Source organism: Anastrepha obliqua, unplaced genomic scaffold, assembly GCF_027943255.1.
Source record: "Anastrepha obliqua isolate idAnaObli1 unplaced genomic scaffold, idAnaObli1_1.0 ptg000009l, whole genome shotgun sequence".
NCBI lineage: Eukaryota > Metazoa > Arthropoda > Insecta > Diptera > Tephritidae > Anastrepha > Anastrepha obliqua.
Genome location: NW_026562178.1, coordinates 652,192 through 674,280, shown reverse-complemented (window position 1 = coordinate 674,280; position 22,089 = coordinate 652,192). Strand labels below are relative to the sequence as shown.

Sequence of the window (22,089 nt, the reverse complement as noted above, 5' to 3'; positions counted from 1 at the left end):
TGTTTGACAGTCGGTATTAAATTTTTTATCTGCATCTCCTCATTAGGCTTTCTCCATACCTTTGTCGCTCCATCCGGTCCATAAATATTATATTTAGATTCATCGCTGAATAATACGTTATCCCAAAAGGAATCTGGCTTTTCTAAGTGCTCCTTTGCAAAATCCAAACGTTTTTTTATTAACAGGTGATATTAGAGGTTTTCTACGTGGAACTCTTCCATTGTAACCAGCTTAATGAAGTACATTTCTAATGGTCTGAGGATTGACGCTTGTTGCAGTTCCTTGTAGCAATTCATCACGTATTTTTGGAGCAGATTTTTTGGAATCAGCTTTGATGACATTCAAAATATATCTCTCTTCGCGTTCGGAAATTTTTTTTTGGACGACCAGAACGTGGTTTCTTTTGCACATTTCCATTGCTGTTGTGAAAGTTAATAATATTTTGTACGCTAGAATGTGTTTTTCCAACAATTCTTCCAATTTCACGCAATGATTTTTTTTCCAAATACAATTTGATGATCAGTTTTCTTATTTCCATCGATATTTCTTTACCTTTTCCCATTTCGTCCACTTTGAACCAGCGCCTGTATACAAATGTACAAATTATCAATAATAAAATGCTTCAAACGCATTTCTACACTTGTTCGCTAAAACCCAAACAAATTTAAATCCGTTATTTTTACAAAAACAACAACGCAACAATACATATTTGCGTGTTGTACTTAAACTTTTTTTGCGTAATTTTAGCGCTCATTGAGGGTTATTTTACGTATGCATCTACAATGTATAACGGGAACAACAACAAAACCGGTTTTCATGACAACAATGTACTCTTTTAATGATACAAAGATATTGCATGCAGTTTTTTTAACATAACTATGATAATTCTTAGCGTTTGTAAGAAATAACAAGGTGTACTTAAACTTTATTGACTCACTGTAAACTAAAAATAAAGTAGTAAGAAGACGAGAAAATACGATTTTTGGCCAGACATCCAATCCGAATCCTTGTGAGCTGCCTTCTGTTGTTTAAGCAGCTTTCGAACCATTTCGTTGAACTCTTCATATTTCGTTTTTTGTCATTTTTTTTATTGGAATGCTTCTGTCGATTTTTTCAAATGCTCTCTGAAAGTCTAGGAAGACTGCCACTATACATTTTCGTTCAGCAACTTTTGTTTTCCATCTCATGATCACTAAATTTAGTGCTAACTCACAGCTATGGTGTCTAAATTCAGTTTCATTTTCCGATAGTAATTGGTTATTTTCCAAATGGGCTTCTAAAGAATTTAAATAACACTCTCCCTAATTTCCACTTATCAGAAATGATGAGAGTGGCCATAGACAGGTTGAAGAGCTTGGTGAGAAATTCTACTCCCAGTGGACCCAGCTTTTTCAGCATCAGCATGTTTAGTCCGTCAGGGCCAATGGCTTTAGATGGTTTCATATGTTTGATGGCCCCCTGAACCTCGTCGCTGGAGAAAGCAAGCGGTGCACTGTTGTATGTCAGTTTGTGCAACCGTCTGGTGGCATAACGTTTGGATCTGTCGACCGGAGGATGCAGTATAAATTGCCGACTAAAGTAGCTCGCGCATCTCTTCGGATCCGGCGAAGTACGACCGTTAAAGGTGATATCGACCTTTTCGTTGTGCTTCGTCTGGTTCGACAGGGATCTTACGGTGGACCACAGCTTGCTCACACCAGAGGTGAAGTTGCAGGACTTCAGATGCTCAAACCATTTGGTCCGCTTATGTCGGGTTACCAGTTGCCGGATCTCCGAATTGAGATCCTTTATTCGAGGATCCCCGGGATCGGCCTGGCGTAGGCGATCACGCTCGGTGGGAATGGGTAGGGCTGTGAAGATGTCCTGAGTAAATTCCGCGCACCAATATCAGGGTGATATCCTGCCGGGCAGCAGGTGACAGGGGGTATGTAAATATTATAGATTTCGAGTTCGGCATCGCCTAACCGGACGATACTGCACTGTAAGGTGGACTATGAACGCTAAACCGTGTTGTCTCTTGGACCGCAGCTATCTTGATACCATGTCGGCTCATGAAGTCGACTATCTCGTCAATCTTACTCGTAAGTCCGTTGCAGTTTAGTTGTAGGAGTTTAAAACTCCTTGGGAGTGTGATCGTATCTCGGGGGGGTGAGGGACGCGTGGTGTTGTCTGTGCTGGTCCTGCTGTGCGTTCCGCAAGAGTTGTTGTGGCTTGACGTTGGCAGACGGCCGCGCCGCAGAGGGCGGTTGCGGGTGCAGAGCTCTGCAGCAGGGGGCAACGAAGTTGCGTGTCCACGGAACATTCTTTGCGTAGATAGATGTACGTTTTTTGCTGCACAGAGCCGTGTGTGTAGTTTGCCTACAACAAGGTAATGATACGAGTCGATTTTGGGTCACCGGATCGTACGTACATCTAGAATACGTACATATTCGATCTATTACAACATGATCGATCTAGTTTTTCGGTTAAGAGACAGCCAGGTAGCTTGGTGTATTTTCTTTTGCTGGAATGTGGTGCTGCAGAGTACTATGCTTCGGACCAATAATTCTCTCCTGGCTCACTCTGGCGTGGAAGTCGCCAAGCACGATTTCTATGTCGTTGCAAGGGCAGCGCTTATAGAAGGAGGTTTTGGTCTCATCGTCGTCTTCCGTCGTGGCGTGGGCGCAAATGAGCGAGATGTTAAATAATCTCGCGTTGATGCGGATTATTGCGAGACGTTCGTCCACCGGAGTGAACGACAGTACTTGGCAACGAAATCTCTCTCTCATTCCTGTGGCAGCCGGTTCTACGTTACCGGGATGACTCAAGTTCTTCCAGATTAAGAGCTGCCGCCCCAGGAAACTAGTACTGTGTAGTGTACCGTACCCCATCCCCAATCTAACGTCTCAGGAGCAATCCTGCGCGGAATGTTTGCACCAAATACTTATCTTCAGGGCTGGTATCTAACCCAACCCTGGACCAGAAGTATTCTATTGCTGCATTTCCCACAAACGGCTCCACTCGAACTCCATCTCGATTAGGTGCAATAAGTGCAACGGGTGGCGCTCAGGCCTTAAGATACATAGGGAGGAGTCCATACGGTTCGAGGCCACGTGTTGGTCCCGCCACCACGCGGCCCCTGCCTCTACGGCGTCATTGTCGAATTTGCCGGCACATCAAACCTCAACAGTTAGGAGCCCAGTACTCTGGCTGCGCACCACCCGTGGACACGTGACTTCGTTGCCCCCTGCTGCAGAGCTCTGTACCCGCAACCGCCCCCGTGGCGCGAACGCCCACCACCATCAGGCCGCAACAACAACGGCTCATAAAAAACCATTTGCCGTTCAGATTTGGCTTTAAACTTTCTTCTCTTCTTAATTGGCGCGATAACCGTCCTTTCGGGCGACATGACCCAGCCAACGTAGTCGCTGGATCTTTATTCGCTGCGCTATGTCTATGTCGTCGTAAAGCTCATACAGCTCATCGTTCCATCGTCTGCGATATTCGAAGTTGCCAACTTGCAAAGGTCCAAACATCTTCCGCAGAATCTTTCACTCAGACACTCCAAGCGTCGCTTCATCGCATGTTGTCATCGTCGAAGCTTCTGCGCCATACGTTAGGACGGGCATGATGAGAGTCTTGTAGAGTGTTAGTTTTGTTCACTTAGTCCAAAGTAGCACTTGTTGGCAAGAGAGATTCTACGTTGGATTACAAGGCTGACATTGCTATCGGCGTTAATGCTGGTTCCTAAATAAACGAAGTCTTTTACAACCTCGAAAATATAAATGTCAACAGTGACGTGGGCGCCGATACGCGAGTGCGCCGACTATTTGTTTGAAGACAGGAGGTACTTCGTTTTGTCCTCGTTCACCACCAAACCCATTCGCTTTGCCTCCTTATCCAGTTTGGAGAAGGCAGAAGTAACAGCGCGATTGTTAAGGCCGATGATGTCAATATCATCGGCATACGTCAGCAATTGTACGCTCTTATAAAGTATTGTGCCTGAGCGATTAAGTTCTGCGGCTCGTACGATGCTCTCCAACATCAGATTAAAGAAGTCACACGACAGCGAGTCACCGTATCTGAAACCTCGTTTGGTAGCAAACGGCTCGGAGAGGTCCTTCGCAATTCTGACGGCGCTGCTGGTGTTGAGCAACATCATCTTGCAAAGTCGTATTAGTTTTGTGGGGATACCAAATTCAGACATCGCGGCATACAGATAACTCCTCTTCGTACTGTCGAATGCAGCTTTGAAATCGACGAAAAGATGGTGTGTGTCGATTCTCCTTTCGTGGGTCTTTTGCAAGATTTGGCGTATTGTGAATATTTGGTCGATGGTAGACTTTCCAAGTGTAAAGCCACACTGATAAGGTCCAATCGGTTGGTTGACGGTGGGCTTCAGCCTTTCACACAATACGCTCGCTAGAACGTTATAGGCGATATTTAGAAGACTAATCCCGCGGTATTTGGCACAGATTGCAGGATTGTCATTCTTATGGATTAGGCAGAGCACACTTAAATTACAATCGGCAGGCATGCTTTCATCCGACCATATTTTGCATAGGAGTTGATGCATGCACCTTACCAGCTCCTCACCGCCATGTTTGAATAGCTCAGCCGGCAGTCCGTCGGCGCCCGCGGCTTTGCTGTTCTTTAGCCGCGTTGTCGCTATTCTCACCTCGTCATGGTCGGGTAGCGGAACGTCAATTCTGTCGTCGTCGATTGGGGTATCGGAATCTTCACATTCTCTGTGAAATGCGCAGCTATCACTGTTTAACAAGTTTGAGAGGCGTTCCCTCCCTTGTTCTTACTGGAAATCGCCCAGGTCTTGACACCTTCAGTAAGCTGCCGGGCTTTCTGGTAGAACATTCTTGTTGGCCAGCATATCAGCATCTTATTCTTTGTGTAGTTAAGTGTACGATGTTTTCCTACACAGAGGCGGGTGCGGAACATTCAATAATAATCCGCATTAAAACGAGATTTTTCAACATCCCGCTCATTTGCGCCAACGCCCCGACGGAAGAGAAAGACAATACGAGTTTTCTCCTAGAAGCGCCTGGAACGTTCCTATGAGCGCTGCTCCCACCACGACATAAAAATCGTGCTTTGCGACTTCAACGCCAGCCTGGGCAAGGAAGGAATTTTTGGTCACACAGTCAGAAAATTCTGCCTGCAAACTAAACATCCGGTAACGGACAGAGACTGATGAATTTCGCCGGAGCCCGAAACATGGTAATCTCCAGCACCAGATTTCAGCCTAAGAAAATACACCAAGCAAGGTGGGTGTCTCCTGATCGAAAAAATCGAAGCCAGATCGATCATATTGTGATATATGGAAGACACGCTTCTAGTGTTTTAGATGTACGTACGATCCGAGGATCAAACATCGACAAACTACGCACACGCATCTGTGCAGCATAAAACGTGCATCTAACTACGCAAAAAATGTTCGACATCGAAAAGCTGGAATCACAACAAACAGCCAGAAGATTCGCCACTCGACTCTCACTCCTGCTCTCAGAGAGTACTGCCCCACAAACCGGCATGCACGAGTATTCCCATTCCCATTGCAGCCGGTTCTACGTTACCGGCATGACTCAATTTTTTCGTGACCAAGGGCTGCCGCCTCAGTAAACCAGCCGTGTCTATTGAACCGTTTATCCCGCTTATCTGACATCAGTCATATGCAATTTTTGCAATGGCAAAACTGAGTAGTAAAGTCCTTTCTCGACGAACAAAACGAACACTCCAAAAGGCTCTCATCATGCCCGTTCTAACGTATAACGAAGAAGCGTGGTCGATGACAACATGCGATGAAGCGTCGCTTGGAGTATTTGAGAGATAGATTCTGCGGAAGATTTTTGGACCTTTGCAAATTGGCAACGGAAAATGAGCGATGAGCTGTATGAGCTTTACGACCACATGGACATAGCGCAGCGAATAAAGACCCAGCGGCTACGTTGGCTGTGTCATGTCGTCCGAATGGATATAAACGCTCTGGATCTCAAAGTATTCGATTCGGTACCAGCTGGTGGTAGCAGAGGAAGAGAAAGGCTTCCTCTGCGTTGGAAAGATCAGATGGAGAAGGGCTTGACTTCACTTGGTGTGTCCAACAGGCGCCAGTTATCACGAGAAAGGCCCGCGGACTTTGTTAAACTGGACCAAAATCGCGTAAGCGGTTATCGCGCCCATTAAAAAAAAGAAGAAGTTCTATACAAGACTCAACTATAAATATATATATATATATATATGCATATATAGATATATAGAATTTGCGCGTACACCTTTCTTGGATGTTTGGTCGAGCTTCTCCTCCTATTTTTGGTGTGCGTCTTGATTTTGTTCCACAAATAGAGGGAAATACAGCTTAAAGCCGACTCCGACTAGCAGATATTTTTTATGAGGAGCTTTGTCATGGCAGAAATACACTCGGAGGTTTACCATTGCCTGCCTACTCCTATTAAAAAAGTTGTTTCTTCATTTTGGTGTTTAGCCCACATATTGTTACGAATTTGGAACGACCTGACCCAAATAACGTCTCTCAATAACTCCTGTGTTTTCGATCACTGGATTGTTTAATAAATAAGACTGACACGTTTAACTGACTGTGTCCAACAACTGACTGCGTTCGATTTTCTGTCTCTGACCGCGAGTATCTGGTGAGTACAACTGACTGTCTTACTCGCTTGCCAATAGCCGTGTGTTACTGAGTCCTGCGTGTAGCTGCGTCTGTGCTACTTGCTTGCCAACAGTCTTGTGTTCTGAGTCATGGGTATCACTGCGACTGTCTTACTTGTTTGCCAACGACCTTGTGTTACTTCTGACAACAACTGCGCGTTCCTCTTGATAACAACTGTGTGTTCCTGTGTCTCGATCGTAGCCTCGTATTTATGCTATCGCTGCCAACAAACGGGGATATTCCTTCGCGGAAGCATAAAGGAAATAGTACCTGCTTTGCGTCGATTTCCGCAGCGCGCACTTATTCAACGACGAATGTGTAGCGTTTTTCTTTAACTGCTCCAGGTAAACTACAAAGGTGCCGCTGAAGAGTGTTTATGTATGCCTGGAAGGAGGACTCCCCATTATCCATTAAACTTTTAAGTGTTCGGCCATCTCCACGGGTTGTCACCATCTTAACTGTTTCTGTCTAGCGGTCTAAATTGTTATTGACTTTTCCCATTTAATTGTTATTGGTTTTTCCCATCTAATTGCTATAATATAAGTTAAAGTTTCATTTACGAAACTTCGTTTTTAAAAGAGCCGGCGTTCGCTTTTGTCTCTATTGATTTGAATCCAACTTAAGATTAATTACAATTGCTTCTTTAACTTAGAATTATACCTGCTATTGGCCACACGTCACGTTGCACTTGCATGTGCCCTTGTTATTAGTTTTTGCTGACTTCGATTTTAGGCAATTGCTGCTAACTGTTGTTTACTTGAATTTGTCAACTGCTCATAAAGCGTCAGCAGTTCTTTGGTTGCTCGTGCGTAGTTGTTAAGCGTTGGTAATGGTCAACTTTTTTGGGCTCTTGTAAGCTGTTGCGTTAGCTTATATAAGTGGGACTAACATACTAAATTCCATCATTTATGTACAGTGACTCACAAAAGTATTTTGCATGAGAAGACAAATAAGTTCACGCTTCAATTCCTGTATATTTTTTAAATTCATTTGTTAATTATTTCATAAATTCTTAAACATAAACCTTATATCTACATAAACAATGTATTAAAACTTTAAAAGAAAAATATGTTCCAATGTAAACGTAAAAAAAGTAAAATAAAATAGAATTCATTGCTCACAAAAGTATTTTGCTTTTGACTAGGTGGTGTACAAATATACTAATTTCTATTAATTTAATATTTCGAATGATAACCATTATTTTTAGAAACTGCTTCCAAGCGCCTTGGCATAGATTCTATTAACTTGCGACAAAAGTCAAGAGGTATTTTTCCCATTCTTGGAGTAAAACATCTTTAAGGTAACTTTTTGACGAAATTTTGTGTTCTCGCCCTCTTTCTTCGAGATAGGCCCACAGATTTTCTATGGGGCTGATATCGGGACTTTGAGGAGGTGTTGGCAAATGTTTTGTATTAAAAAGTATCCACATTTTGACATCATGAGCTGTATGCTTGGGGTCGTTGTCGTGTTGAAACAAAAAGTGGTTAGACGACATTCCCATTTTTTCTGCACTGGAATGTAAGTTGTCTTTGAGAATAGACAAATAAAGATGTTTATCCATCGTTCCATCTATAAACACCAGCTTTCCGACTCCTTGGGCCGACATACAACCCCATACCATGACGGAACCTCCACCGTGCTTAACAGTGGATTTAACATTTTTTAATCGCAGCTCTTCATTTGGCTTCCGCCATACCATACGACGTCCGTCCGGACCAAAAATGTTGTATTTGCTTTCATCACTAAATATGACGGTTTTCCAAAACTCAAAACTTTTGGTTTTATAGGTGTTGGCGAATAAAAGCCGCTTTGCTTTATTGACTTGTGAAATCAGTGGTTTTTTCCTTGCTGCACGACCGTGAATATTGTTGCTTCTGAGGGCTCTGCGCACTGTCTCACCGGATACTTCAATCTGAAAGGTTGCTTTTATTTTGTCATTGATTTTTGGGGCTGATAAATGTGGGTTTTTGCGATTTTCTTTCAATATTTGGCGTTCTTCTCTCTCAGTTAGCAACTTTGGTCGACCAAAACGGGTTAAATTTTCTAAATTACCGCGTTCTTTACACCGTTTCATTACATTTTCTATCATTTGGCGGCATCGACTAAACATATTGCAAATATATTTCGTAGATTTTCCTTCATTATGGAGATGTAAAATAATTTTTTTTTCAGCTGTAGTTAGTTCTTTACCCTTTGGCATTTCCGATATGCACAGTACCACAATTACAAACGAAATGAACTCAATTACAAATAAAATTGATTATAATACGCACTTGTAGCCACAACTTCAGCGAAAACAGAAAAAGTAACTGAACTGCGTCCAGTAACGGTATCTATAAACAATAAGCAAAATACTTTTGTGAGCACACATTTTCATTGCTACGCACGTTTTTTGTTATATGCACCTAACGGTACAATTTTTGTGCATGATGTGTAGCCCAATTGCTAAGACAGTGCTCAATAATGCGTGTAAGTATTAACATTTTTATTTTCGGATACTTAGTACATACAAAATCTTAAATTTGTACATACGCGCTATTATGCAAAATACTTCTGTGAGCCACTGTATGTACTTGTATGCAAAAGTTTTGTAAGCATTTAAAACGAAACATGAAACTACGTCACCCTGTCTGCCTATAGCACAGTAAGAACCGTTTATTACCGTATTAAAGAAAGCGTAGGTATATGATGTCTGCATACAGGGTATTTTTTACTGACTGCAAACACTTTAAAGTTATATTCTGTTGTTAACTTCATGGCAAAGCGACCGGGAAGCTGAGGTGGTAGAAGTGGAAGCCATTTTTATTTCAATCATGTCTCACTACGATGGCGCCTCTTTTGATGTGAACGTCTTATGCTTACGATACTCTCGATCGGAATTAATGAATGAAGCGAATGGAGACTACCGCCCGATTGCAATACTGCCGTTCTTATCCAAAGTTCTTGAGCGTATTATGCATCGCCAAATAAACACGTTTTTGAATAGCAACGCCTTGGTGAACACATTGCAGTCGGGGTTTAGATGTAGTAGGAGCTGCACCACAGCACTCCTAAAAGTGTCTGATGACATAAGGCTCAACATTGACAAAAAGCATGTGACCTTTCTAACTCTACTTGACCATTCAAAGGCATTTGACTCCGTAGACCATAAGCTCTTAATTCTGAAGCTTAAAAACTTATTTAGCTTTTCAACGTCGGCCTTGACTCTTATAGAAACGTATCTTAGTGACCGATTACAAACCGTATGTATTGATAATACCATGTCAAACTTTCTCCCTGTAACCAGAGGTGTACCTCAAGGCTCTATCCTTGGCCCTCTTTTATTTGTCTTGTACATTAACGATTTGTTCGGTGTGATTAAATATAGTGATGTCCATGTATATGCTGATGACGTTCAATTATATGTTAGTTGTCCCATTAGCTGCATTGACATTTGCATAAGTAATATGAATTCTGACTCGAGCCTCACAAGCAAGTGGGCTTCTGAAAATGGGTTAATTCTCAATCCTGATAAGTCCCAATGCATCGTTATTTACAAAAAATATATCAAGCTCGATGGCTATACACAAGTCAAACTAAATGGCGCTGCGATTAAATATGTGGACAATGTTAAAAATCTAGGGGTTACATTTAATAGAACTTTGACATGGAGCAACCACATTTTTACTGTCATAGGCAAAGTTTATGGTATGCTCCGAAATTTATGGACAACCCAATATTTTACACCAGTAAACACCCGACTGCTACTAGCTAAAACGTATTTGTTACCAACGTTACTGTATGGTTGCGAGTTATATACTCCTTGTGATAGTGTGTGTCGTAGTAAGCTTAATGTTTTGTATAACAACATTGCTAGATACGTGTACTGTAAAAAACGTTATGACCATATTTCAGTATTTGCGAAAAAAATTGCTTCCGTATCCTTTAACGACTTGCTTAGGTTTAAATGTTTAGTTTTCCTCCACAAGATTATAAACACTCAGAAACCCAGATACCTCAAAGATCGACTTATGCCTTCAAAGTCCTGCCGTTCGTTAAACTTAGTCCCGATGAAATACAGTTGTTTGGTGACTGAACGTCAATACTTTGTGTTCTCTGTCCGTCTTTGGAATACCTTACCTTACAAAATTAAAAGAAAGCTCGTGTTTCAAAAATAAATTGCTTCGCTATCTTGCCGAAAATTGCTGAATGTACTTTAAATCTCTTCCCATTAATCCCTACTCCTGCTACTACTATTTTTTACCTTACTTTCCTTCTAATACTTTCTCCAACTTATACTTCTTTACTACTATCTGTAATTTTAATTCTAATTTTAGTTTTGATTTTGCTGTTAATCCTTTTATGTAAACTATTCTTAAGGTCAATCATTGTAAAAATAACCTATGGTTGTATGTTTTGACTTTAATAATAAATAAATAAATAATAAATGAATTATCTAGTAGATAGCATTCAAAATTTTTTGTTTTTTTATTTATGAGACACTTAAAACAAGAGAGCAGTTTAGAAAATTAAAAAAAAAAATAGTAATTGCGTGCTATGCTGTTTATTGAAAAAAAAAACTAAATAGTTATTTTTTTTTACATTTACAGTTAGTTATATACTCTTAAGAACCGAACTAAAATTTAAAGTTTATTTACTATTTTCGGAGCTAGTACAGGGTGGGCCATGTAAAATTTGCTTTTTGAATCGGCTATAAAAAAAAACTAATCAATATATTTTCCAATTTTTTTTTTTTATTTTGAAGACTGAACATTGTCATTTGTGAATGAAAAATAATATCGTTCAAATGACTGCCACAACTGGCTTTACAGTGGGCCATTTAATCAACCCAATTTTTAAGCACATTTTCGATTGTTTGGGCTCCAATTTGATGAATGGCAACTTCGATTTCGTGTTTTAAAGCATCAATCGTCTCTGGATGGTTCGCATAGCATTTGTCCTTAACGGCTCCCCACAAAAAATAGTCCAACAGGCTTAAATCACAGCTCCGAGGCGGCCAATTGATATCGGAATTTGCGCTGATTATTCGGTTTTCAAAAACGGTAGCCAAAAGTTCGAGTATAACTTTGGCAGTGTGACAAGTTGCACCGTCCTGTTGAAGCCAAATGTCGTCCATGTCATCGTATTGAATTTTTGGAAACAAAAACTCGTTGAGCGTGTCACGTTAACGCCATTTACTGTAACCGCGGCTCCTCGCTCATTTTTGAAAAAAAAATGGCCCGATGATGCCGCCAGACCAAAAACCGCACCAAACAGAGACTTATTGTGGATGCATTTGCTTCTCTACAGTAACGTGTGAATTTTCTAAGCCCCAAAGCCGACAATTTTGCTTATTGACGCAGCCACCGATGTGAAAATCATAAAAGAAGAAGACTCACCACTTTGGAAATAGGTTTTCAATATTTCCCAATTTTGTTCAAGCGTATAGCGTCCCATTTAGTAAATGTCAAACCTTTAAGTAAATTATGAATACATTTGACATGTCATTTGTGTTACCATTCTCAAAAAAATAGGTGGGTCAAAAAGCAAACGCTATATGGCCCACCCTGTATATACATAAAAAGTTACAATAAAAGATAAAGCGTTTGTGGAAACAATCGTAACTCAACATTTTGATCAGTTTGGTTTTTATCAACTTCAAACATACACAATAGTGTATGTTAGTTAGTCGATGACGGCTTACACAGGGTGGTCCATTCAGTGGGTTCTCCTTAAAAATTCACAAAATTAATTTGTTTCGATACATTGCTGGTTTATTCGAAAACAATTATCATTATTTATGGAATACAATTTCATTAGTGTGGCTGGGTCGCAGTAGCGTATCTTGTTAATCCGGTTTTCCAAGACCTTGGTTGTTGTTGTGATTGTAACAGCATGAAAATTCCCCATACATTTTTCGGGGATGCTGTTAGAATGACAATCTTTGGCCAGATATAAATCCTTCGACCACGCTTACGACCTTGGCGACCTTCGCGGTACGTCACAGAAAAGAGCTAACCGCGTGAAGTCGCAGCTCCAAGATGGCCAACATATAACGCAATAACAGGATTACCGAACTTGTCGCACAAAAGATCGATTGTGACATGGGTTGTATGGCATGGCCCACCATTTCGCTGAAACAAAAGATCGTCCCAATCCATATTTTCAATTTTGGGCCACAAAAAATTAGTTATCTGGGTCAGCAACATTTTCAAATAAAAATTGGCCAATAATCCACCGCTCCGAAATCCACACCAAACTGTCACTCTCTGGATGAATTGGCTTCTCAACGATCACGTGTGGGTTTTCCGATCCTCAGATTAGACAGTTTTCTTTAACATAGTCGCCAAGATGAAAATTCTCTTCGTTTCATGGAAATTTCGACTTCTTTTCAATAAGCGCACTGTTTGAACCACACAACATTGATATTAGAAATAAGTTTGAAATATTTCACAACGTTGTTCAAAAAAATGCATTTCCTTCTGCGGAGATGTGACTATAAAAAAAACATATGCTTGAAGAAAAACACTAAATAGACCACAATGTAGTCCGTAAAGGGCTGCCGCCGTAAACTCTAAAATAACGAATAAAATGGGGGAAAAAGAGACTTGGAAAACAGTACATTTTCAGGGTCTCCTTTTTTAAAATTCAAGCAGACATTTAAAAAACAAAAAAACAACAAACGTTGTTATAGACTTGCTAACAATTTGCTTATTTTAATGGAGCAAGGAGCCACGAAATTAATCACCCTATCGGAAGATTTATAATGTTTGCAAATAACGTCGTGTTTTCAATCATATTTGACACTTGCGAGCTAGACAGCTGCAGTATACAACAAACAAGCAATGACATGCCTAAAGGTGAAAATAAATATTTCCATCACTCAAAATCAGTACGACGGTGCGTTATCATGATGGAAAATCCACGATTTCCTTTTTACAAATCCATAAATTTTTGCGAATTGCGTCACGTCTACATTATTGTCCTAATTAAGTATCTGATCCTTTGGCAAAAATCCGTGGAGTGTTGTAATATAATGCCCTAGTAATTCATAAAAGGCATCGCTTTCTTTTTCGACTGAAAACGACGTGTTTTTTTTAGGTCTTGATTCATTCGAAGTTCTCCACTCACTCGCATGATGTCTGGATGGCGTGTCGTACTTATAAGCCCACGTCACCTCTACGGTAATGACGCGTCTGATGAACGTTGGGGAGGATTCAACCTTGGAAATCATGTCTTTGGCGATACCAACGTGGTCTCTTTTCTGGATGAAATTTAGCTGCTGTAGAACCAATTTTACATCAACACCCCTGGCGCAAACCCAAGTCATTAAGCAATATTCAAGTCCTCTGCCAACTCTCTGATGGTTAATTTGCGGTTATGGATAAACTTTTCATTCACTTTTTTGTTGTTTTCATTATTTTTCGATGTCGACGGTCTGGCTCTACTTTAGTCATCCTCGATGGATTCATGATCTCTTTTCGCACTATTGAATCCACTTTTACCGTAAAATTTAATACAAACTCGTTGTTACAAGTTCAAATCAATTTTTAAAACTGTAAAAATTGGAAAAGTAATACATTGCTTTGCAATTTATTACAGTTTTCAACGCTTATCTACGACTAAAAATTGTTTACAGTCTGCACATTGGGTTGAATGCAAAGTTCTTTTTATTTCGTTTCTCTGCCAGAAAGACAAGCCTGCAGAATAGTAATCAGTTTAACTTTTTCGTTTAAGACGCTTACTTTGATGCCACACCACTACATAAAAATATGTCAACAAACAATTGTTGTATACTATATTATTTGTATACCATATGCGGTAATTGGCACAGATTGCAGGATCGCCCTTCTTATGGATTGGGCAGAGCACACTTAAATTCCAATCGGCAGGCATGCTTTCATCCGACAATATTTTGCATAGAAGCTGATGTATGCACCTTACCAGCTCCTCGCCGCCATGTTTGAATAGCTCAGCCGGCAGTCCGTCGGCGTATGTGGCTTTGTTGTTCTTTAGACGCGTTATCGCTATTCTCACCTCGTCATGGTCGGGTAGTGGAACGACAATTCCATCGTCGACGATTGGGGTATCGGGATCTTCACATTCTCCGTGACATGCGCAGCTATCACTATTTAACAGGTTCAAAAAGTGTTCTCCCCATAATTTAAGATTGCTCTGGATCTCTGTCACCAGTTCGCCGTCTTTCTTCTTACAGGAAAACGCCCTGTTCTTGAAACCTTCTGTAAGCGACCGAACTTTCTGATAGAACTTTCGGGCGTTGCTCCATTGGCCAGCATCTCAAGCTCCTCGCACTCACGTATTTCGGTGTATCGTTTCTTCTTTCGGATGGTACGACTCTCTTCATTTTTTAGCTCTCCGTAGCGATCCCACATGGCTCGCGCTGCCCCCGATCACAGCGTGGCTCTATAGGTGACATCCTTTCTTTCTGCGACATCATGACATTACTCGTCGCACCAACTGTTTTTTCGGAATCCGATTTCTTCTTCGGCGGCGGTACGTAGGGAAATGTTGCTCCATTGCTATTTTTGTTGTTGTAGCCCCATTGCTGATGTTGTTCTAGCTCCATTGCTCATGCGTACTGATTTGTTGGGCAGCACTCTCTGAAAGCAGGAGTGAGAGTCGAGTGGCGAACCTTCTGGTTCTCGTTTGCAATTGCAGCTTTTCGATGTCGAACATTCTTTGCGTAGTTAGATGCATGTTTTTTGCTGCACACAGGCGTATGCGCAGTTTCGCTGCAACAAGGTAATGATCCGAGTCGATGTTGGGTCATCGGATCGTACGTACATGTAATAAACTAGAAGCATGTCTTCCATCTATCACAACATGGTCGATCTGGTATCGTGTTTTTCAATCAGGAGGCAGCCAGGTAGCGTGGTGTATCTTTTTATGCTGGAATCTGGTGCTGCAGACTACCATGTTTCGGGCCCCGGCGAAGTCGATCAGCCTCTGTCCGTTACCAGATGTTTAGTTGTGCAGGCTGAATTTTCCAACTGTGTGACGATTTTTATGTCGTGGCGGGGGCAGCGCTCAGAGGAGTGTTCCAGACGCTTCTAGGAGGAATTTTTGGTCGCATCGTCCTTCTCTTCCGTCGGAGCGTGAGCGCAAATTAGCGAGATGTTAAAAACACAGGCGAGACGCTCATCCAACGTTGGTTGGTTGGTTGGTTGGTTAAAGTGGTGATTCTTACAGAATCCAACTAGCGCTTCCGCACCATTTTGTTGCCACATCCTCGTTACCAACTTGTTTAACCGTTATTTACAGCATAACTATATCCAGTCTGTGCGGTTAAGGAACCTTATTAGGTTGTTAACGTCTAAGCCAGATAGTGGTTCGAGATTCTCGAACAGCGGTTGTCCCAGGGTTAACATTCTGTCCTTCCATAGGGCAGGGCATTCACAGAGGAAATGGAAGATAGTCTCCTTTTTCTCCGGTTGTTTGCAACTGTGACAGTATGTATTGTGAGGGATATCCATTTTGGCTGCTTGTTCTCCGATAGACCAAAAGCCAATTATGACTGCCGTTAGTCTCCAGGCGTCCCGTCGTTTCATTCTTATTAATGCCGACGATTGCTTGAGGTTGTAGGTGGGCCATAACGTTCTGCTAATTTTGCGTTTCGTCTTGACTTTCCACCTACAGTCTGCGATTCGGAGGTATTTTTGGGAAATTGTGTTCTTGACTGCACCTAAAGGTGTGAGTACCGATTCTGCAAGAGCGTTATTCATGGCAGATCCCCCTCTTGCCAGTTCATCTGCTTTTTCGTTACCTTCAATGTTCCGATGTCCCGGGACCCAGATTAAGATAACTTTATGGTTTTCACTCAAGATGGTGAGGCTATTCCTACTTTGATCCACCACTTTGGAGGTTGTTGTGGCCGAACCCAGTGTCTGGATTGCAGCTTGGCTATCCGAGAGAATAGCGATATTACCCTTAAAAGAGAAATCTGCGATTAGTAGCCTACAGGCTTCCCCAATTGCCAGTACTTCCGCCTGGAAGACACTGCTGGTATTAGGGAGACGCACAGATTTCTCAATTTTAAGTCTGTGAGAATATATACCAGCTCCAACACCGCAGCCCATTTTACTTCCATCCGTATAGACTGTAGTGTCGAAGTTGTTTAGAGAGAATCCCTTATTCCATTCTTCCTTAGTTGGAAAGAGAGTGGCAAAATTCCGATTGAAAGATACCGTCGGGACGATGTAGTCAGTTCTCACCGAGATTGACTGAGTTTGTCGCAATAATAGACTAGCATGACTATAAGTTTTTTCTCTTCAGCGGCCCGCTTCTTTTAACCTAAATGCACTCATGGTTGCCGTCTTCTTAATATGTAGGTCTATTGGAATAACGTGTGTCAGTGCATTGAGAGCCTCTCTACGACATGGTCTGATTGCACCGACCGTTATTGCACATGTTGATCTTTGTATTCTGCCGAGTAGTTTGGTATTGTACTCTCTCCCTAGAGCCTTCCACCAAACTACCGAACCATACGATATAATAGGTCGTATAACGGTCTTATACAGCCATAATGTATGCTTAGGATGAAGAGCCCATCTTCTTCCAAGCATACGTTTACATGCATATAAAGCAATTTCTGCCTTCCTTACCCGTTCTTCAACATTTAATTTCCAGCTTAGTTTGGAGTCCAGAATTACCCCTAAGTACTTTGCGCTGGGTGATAGTGAGAGAGTTTGTCCGTTAATATTTGGTAGGGTAAAAATTGGTACCTTGTATCTGGTGGCGAAAAGCATAAGCTCTGTTTTACGTGGGTTTAAACCTAGGCCACAGCCTGTGGCCCAAGAGTTAAGCTCGCCTAATGCCCTTTGGATGATCCCACTGATCGTATTAGGACACAGTCCTGACGCCATTAACACCACATCATCAGCGTTCGCCACCGCGTTTACCCACCTCTATTAAGTTTTGTTAAGACTTTGCTAATAACGCATAACCAGAGAAGTGGAGACAATACTCCCCCCTGTGGGGTGCCTCTGTGGACCTTCTTGGTTATACTGATATTACCCATATTAGCTTTGATGATCCTGGTTTATAGCATAGAGATGACCCAATTACTGATGCAATTGTCCACCTTTAAGTCTATCGACGTTGGATCGCATCTGTACTAACATTGTTGAAGGCGCCTTCTATATCCAAAAATGATGCCGCCATGGTATAATGTTTGTTCTCTAGAGAGCTCTCTATTGTTCGGATTACCTCGTGAAACGCTGTCTCCGTAGATTTGCCTTTAAGGTACGCATGTTGTGCAGTAGATATACCAGAGCTCTCCAAAGAGCTTCTAAGATATATATCCAAAAGTATTTCAAAGGAAGATGAAAGACTGATTTGCCTATAGTCCTTCGCTGATTCATGTCCCCTCCTGCCTATTTTTGGAATGAAGACGACCTTGACTAGTTTCCAACTATCTGGAATATGATCTAGGTTTAAACACGCTTTAAAAATTTCCTCTAGCCATGGTAGGATACAGTCCAAGGTTTCCTGTAACATCTTTGGGATGATCCCATCTGCCCCCGGAGATTTAAAAGGTGAAAAAGATTTAATTGCCCATGTAACTTTCTCCTTTGTAATTATTTCTTTTGCGAGGTGCTGTGGATTATATTGGCTCCGACTGATACTTCCCCTCCCACTTTCGTGGACGCTGCACCCCGGGAAATGCGTGTTTAGCAGAAGTTCTAGCGATTCCTCTGTCGTAGCTGTCCAAGTACCATCAGGCTTCTTGACCCAAGAAGCAATTGAATGATCTTTGGACAGAACACGGCTAAGCCTGGCAGAATCCCTGGTGGATTCGATTGACGAACAAAATTCGCTCCAGCTCTCTTTCTTGGCGGCCCTAATTGCCTTCTTGTACTGTCTCCGACTCTCTGTGTACAATTGCCAATTTCCTGTCGAGTAGCTGAGGTTAAACGTTGATCTAGATTTTTCCTTTAGTTTTGAGAGCTCACTGCTCCACCAAGGGGGATGGGATTTTTTGCTAAATTTTATGGGGCAGGACGTTTTGTAGGCCCTACTAAATGCCTGCTCCAGTGTTGTGACCCTACTCTCAAGGTTTTCGGTCAGAGTGATTTTGTGGATGGGAATCTCTCCTATCCTTTTATTGCCTATGTTTCTGAACCTTTTCCAGTTGGTTCTTAGTGGATTCCTATACGGATACAGATCGTACAGGATCCAGCTGTGATCCGAAAAAGACCTTTTATCAGAGACCCTCCAATTGTCTAACCTTGGTTAGGTGAATGAGTGAGTGTTACCCCTGTTACATACCGACAAGTTAGTGTTAATTATGAAATCATAAAGAGACTCACCTCGGTCGTTTGTTTCGGAGCTGCCCCATAGAGCATGCCTTGCATTGGCATCGCATCCGCGAAGCAGGGTTTGGTTCGGGTTTTCCTGCACAAGTTTACGAGCCTCCTCAGGCGGTGCTGGTCTTTCGTGTGCCATGTATACAGAGGCAAGCGTTATTCTGACTCCGTCAGTGGCTTCCACCTCAACAGCCGTCACGTCCTGTGAACTACATATATAATGGAATCAAAAATGTGTTTAAATGTTTTTTAGCTACAATACATGTTCTGGTATTACCTTCTATCCGTTTATAGTAGATATTGTAGGTTTTCCCAGTGAACCCTTTCACCTCGGTGATCCGCACCCAGGGCTCCTGAATTAGTGCGATGTCCACGTCCTCCTCCGCCAGGAGAACGGTTTGGTTGTCCGTTGCACACCGTGAATGCTGCAGATTAATTTGGACAACCTTTAAACCCATGTTTATTGGTTTCCTTTTTCGGACTCGGTGTCATCTAGCTGCATGACAGTCAGCAGTTCGTTGGCACCATCGACCTCATCCTGCTCCTCTTCCGGGTTTGCAGAACGGAATATCTTCAGCTGGGTCTTCCTGATCCCAAACTGAAGTTTGTTTCCCACTTTCTCCAGTGGTTCCAGACTCTCTTCTGTAATTAGAAGGAGGAATGACCTGCTGTGCCTTTGCGGAGCCTCCGCTGTGATGATCGACCAATCGGTCATCGGCACCGAGCGATTATGCGCCTGAAGGTAGGGGATTCGTTGATTGGCATCAAACTCCATGTTTGGTACCCAGATGCGAGCCCTCGGCCTTCGTGGAATCTCGCTAGCCGGAATTAGCTTGAGTTTGAATCCTTCCCAGCTGTTCTGGATTTTACCAATCACGTTTGTCAAGAAATGCAGTGAGAATTGGTCATCGCATTTAGTGACACGATAACCGCGGACTACCTCCACCGAGTCGAAACCTGGCGTTTTACCCTCCGGGTTCGCCATGACATGGTCAACGACTGTGCGAGACAACCGTGCCTCAATCTCTGACCATTTGTCAAGCACTGGTTTTCCGCGGTTAGAGGTTTCGTCTACCAATGCCATTTGGAGATGGTCCCGTGCCACCTCACTAAATCGCTTGATAGGTAGGTTTAGAGGCAACTGCACCCTGATCCAATATCTTGTGCTTCTTTGTTACCTTCCCCGTTTCGTCATGCGAGCGGTTTCGTTTTTTGGCATCTGTCCTGTTGGGGGCTTGGAATGCCAAGTATTCAACAACCACCTTTTGACATCTTGCCTTGTCGGTCTCATCTTTGGGATAAACTTTAGCTTCGGTCTCGTTTTTCCGAATCCTGCCAAGGATACCGAGAGACCTCTGGTAAAGTTTATACCTCGAGGGACCTTTATTACCACGCTTTTGCCCCATGGCTTTAGCGGATGTTGTTGGTTGATTTATAGTTGTTGGCGTACTGTGGCCCACAGCTTTGCCCTCAATTGCCTCCAGCCAAGGGCTCATCCTATGAGGTGACCCCGTCATCCTCAGTTCGTCCTTGCTCGTACGTCTTGTCCAATTGTCTGACTGTTTTTTAAGTGCGTCCGTCACTTCCTCCTGTCTGTCTGTTTGCTTGTCCTGTAGTTCTGTCCGCGTGTTTGATTTCTTATCGGTCCGTGCTGTCGATGCGTCAGTATGTTTTCCCGTCATTTTGTCCGTTTGTTCCGTGTTTGTTTTCCCGTCATCCGAATTTTTAAGTTTCATCCACCGTAGTGAACGACAGTATTTGGCACCGAAGTCTCTCTCCCACAACAAATCCGACACCGAATTTGCGCTAATTTGCATCACAGCTGTAGTAGATGTCGCAAAGTCCTATGTTCTTCTTGCCTTGCCTCGTATGTCGCATTTCTTGAATGGCAGTGATGTCAGCTTTAACTCTCATGAGGACATCAACCAGCCGGGCACCTTACCCATTAAGGGACCAGACATTTCAGGTGCATGCCCTCAAATCGTATTCCTTAGTTCGTTTGCAGTGGTTATGGTTTATATGGTTTCATTGGGGGGGATTTTTAAGTGGCGAGTCCCAATCCTGGAATGCTTCGCCTTCTCACTTTAGTTCACTCCCGAACGGGTGTTCGGAAGCTACCCAGAGGATACTTGGGCTAGTCCCGGACGTTGTGAGCTGCTTGAACCATATGCAATAGAATCGTCCATTCCACTCCCAAGTGAATAGCGATCAGTAACTTTCCCCACTTGCGTGGACTTCTGCACATGGAACCATCCTCCTGTATACCTACATGAGATAAATCCTTGCTGATTGGGCGAGATTAAGCTCGCACACCAAAGTACATCTGTTCGTGCTTCGAGATCTGCCACTTTTGATTTTCAATCGTTGATAAAAACTCCAGAAGATAGAGACTTATTGAAAATTAGTTTGAGAGGAATAATAAAAGCCGCGCAGTTTTTGAAAAAAATTGCGGACAGCCCATCCTTATCAGTCTGCGAATAAGTTTTTAGGCCCAAAATCTCATTCTGAATGTCCAGAGGAATAAGGTTTATATAGACAAATTCAAAGATGAAAGTAGATTAACATGACAAGAAGAAAACGAGTATGCATCATAACTAGTGAAATTAGATTTAAAAAAACGGCAAACAAATTGGTGACGTCCGCAGAAGGGACTCCAGCGCTTTACTTTTAAGATTTAACAAATCGCAAAATTTGACTTATTATTCTCTTCAACTCCAACAAGTTTTAAAGGTATATTAGCACTCGACAACATCTAACCCAGAAAGCAAGTCTTTCCAGTTGATGTCAATGTAATGAATAATGATGTAAAAATATCCTAGAAAAGTTACAAGAGGAAAAATTGAAAGCAAGTGTCTCGTCTTGTTTACTACTCGCAAATGAGTAAAACTCAACATTAAGCATTAAAGTGACATGATGTGTATCGGCAGGCGAGAAGGATGAGAAGCATTCAAAAATAGAAGTATTAATACTAGCGCTGACGAATATGAAATCAAGAATTCGATATTATCAATTACATATGATTCGAGTGATGATGTAACATTAGTTGGGATTAGACCATGCTTTTAGAAGTTACCAAAATTCGCAAAACTAAATCCTTAAAACCACTAATATGGTTATCATGAACCT

At 42.1% G+C, this 22,089-nt stretch overlaps 2 protein-coding genes across 2 annotated transcripts in view; one reads left to right on the top strand and one right to left on the bottom strand.

Annotated features, from left to right (window-relative positions):
* The window catches only part of LOC129251166 (plasma membrane calcium-transporting ATPase 1), a 267,827-nt gene that overhangs the window by 2,967 nt on the left and 242,771 nt on the right, over positions 1 to 22,089 (top strand). The window lies entirely within an intron of this gene.
* On the bottom strand, positions 19,424 to 20,047 carry LOC129251173 (uncharacterized). The gene has a single exon (XM_054890534.1). It carries the CDS (start codon positions 20,045 to 20,047, stop codon positions 19,424 to 19,426), a length of 624 nt encoding a protein of 207 aa, XP_054746509.1.

Excerpts from the sequence above, each read along its gene's own strand:
- LOC129251173 (XM_054890534.1), bottom strand. The coding sequence starts at position 20,047 with ATGGCATTGGTAGACGAAACCTCTAACCGCGGAAAACCAGTGCTTGAC.